Here is a 1,800-nt window from a genome sequence, read left to right as displayed (position 1 = left end):
AATATGAATAATTAAAAATAAAAAAACTAATATAATATTACTTTTATTAATAATTGTTTGTAACTTCCATTGGGATTATCTTTTCATGATATACTACGACAATTCATTCTCAATATAATAACTGCGATTTAAACGGATTAGATAAACAACCGATTATACGAGTAACCCAAAAGCATGACAAATGAATTGCACTCAGGCTACTTAACAATTATTTCTTCTTTTACGATAAAACCAGATAATGTGAAAAAATTACAAATTGAACGGAACTTTTAGTTGTTTCTGACATCGATAGATAGCGCAGAAATCGATATGAAATTGTAAAATAAATTGTACGTCGATAAATTTATTAAAATCTGACGACGTTATCGACAAGTTAAGCAAAATTTGTCCAAATTTATCTCTTTATTATAAGATGATTAACCTTCGTTGACTTTTCAATATCATTCAGATGTTATTAGAATAATTTTAAATTTGTTTTTAGGGTCTAACATTTATTGAAAAACATTCGAATAAAAAAGTTCATCATTGAAGTTCCGCGCCACAATGACGCACTTGTCATGCGTTCTGCAAGTCGTTGACCAGAGGTTAGGTCCATTGCAATTGTCAGCCATAACATAAACAAATTCTAATGATGTATCGTTGATCGCTACAAGTGGCCAGGGGGGAACGCGGTAAGAATGTTGTCATTTTTACGAAAAATATCAATTGGGGGGAAGATAAGAGATGGTCTGCCGACGGGCGACGAAATGGAGGCTACTGAAGGCTGTTTGGATGTAAAAAGTCGAGCTCTAATCTCGCAATCCGACACAGAGCTCAAGGAATCCGTTTATGGCAAGTGCACATTACAAATTAAACCAAAATCACTCAAATACAACTCATAATAGTCCATTCTTGATTAACTAAATACTCATCATGAACTACCAATGACAATTCGTAATTAAATTTCTGATTCAACAAGTGATTAATAATAGTATGTACATTTAATGAATTCAAACCTTATTAGAGATTATTGAAATAGTTATTAGATACTAAATTGTATAAATTTAAATTTATAAAGTAATCATTTACTGGTCATTTTTATTATGGCTTATGAAGATTAAAATTATCATAGATTTACTGAGAACAATCAAGGACCCTGAGAAGCCACAAACACTGGAGGAACTGGATGTTGTCTATGAAGACTGTGTTGAGATTTCAAGACAAACTCCTAAAGGTGTTTCTGTGATTCGCATTGAATTTAATCCAACAGTCCCTCATTGTTCTCTGGCAACGCTCATTGGTCTTTGTATTAGGGTGAAGCTAGAACGTCAGTTAGTAGCCCTTTTTAAACTTGATATATACATTAAAAAAGGTGCACACTCTACAGAGCAGGAAAGTGAGTATAATAATCCATTGTGTAATATAATCAATTACTTTATTATGTTATATTAATGCTTTCTGTTTTAGTTAACAAACAAATAAATGATAAAGAAAGAATTGCAGCTGCCATGGAGAATCCTAACTTGAGAGAGCTAGTAGAGAAATGTATCCAAGAGGAAGAGTGAAAGCCTAGGATTTTTTTGTAATCCATAGGTCTCATTACATTCGACATTGCTTATTTGCAATGTCTAGGTTATGTTCATGCAGTCATCCTTCATGTAGTGAGAGTTATAATCTGTTACAAATATAAGAACTAAAAATAATTTTGATCAAAGAGGGTATATGGAACTGTAAAAAGCAGTCTGCTAATATAGAAGCAATTGAACACTTCATTCTAGAAAGTCAATGGTGCTATGACTAAATAGCATGTAATACTTTTAA

At 31.9% G+C, this 1,800-nt stretch overlaps 1 protein-coding gene across 1 annotated transcript; it reads left to right on the top strand.

Moving 5' to 3' along the window:
• Positions 1-499: 499 nt before the first annotated feature.
• LOC108580370 (MIP18 family protein CG30152) lies at positions 500-1,800 on the top strand. The gene is made up of 3 exons (XM_017944105.1): positions 500-831; positions 1,112-1,375; positions 1,447-1,800. The coding sequence occupies exons 1-3, from the start codon at positions 678-680 to the stop codon at positions 1,542-1,544; spliced, it is 516 nt and encodes a 171-aa protein (XP_017799594.1). The 5' UTR covers positions 500-677; the 3' UTR covers positions 1,545-1,800.

Source organism: Habropoda laboriosa, unplaced genomic scaffold, assembly GCF_001263275.1.
Source record: "Habropoda laboriosa isolate 0110345459 unplaced genomic scaffold, ASM126327v1 scaffold9, whole genome shotgun sequence".
NCBI lineage: Eukaryota > Metazoa > Arthropoda > Insecta > Hymenoptera > Apidae > Habropoda > Habropoda laboriosa.
Note: the sequence above shows the minus strand (reverse complement) of the source record. Positions and strands in the feature narration are given on the sequence as shown.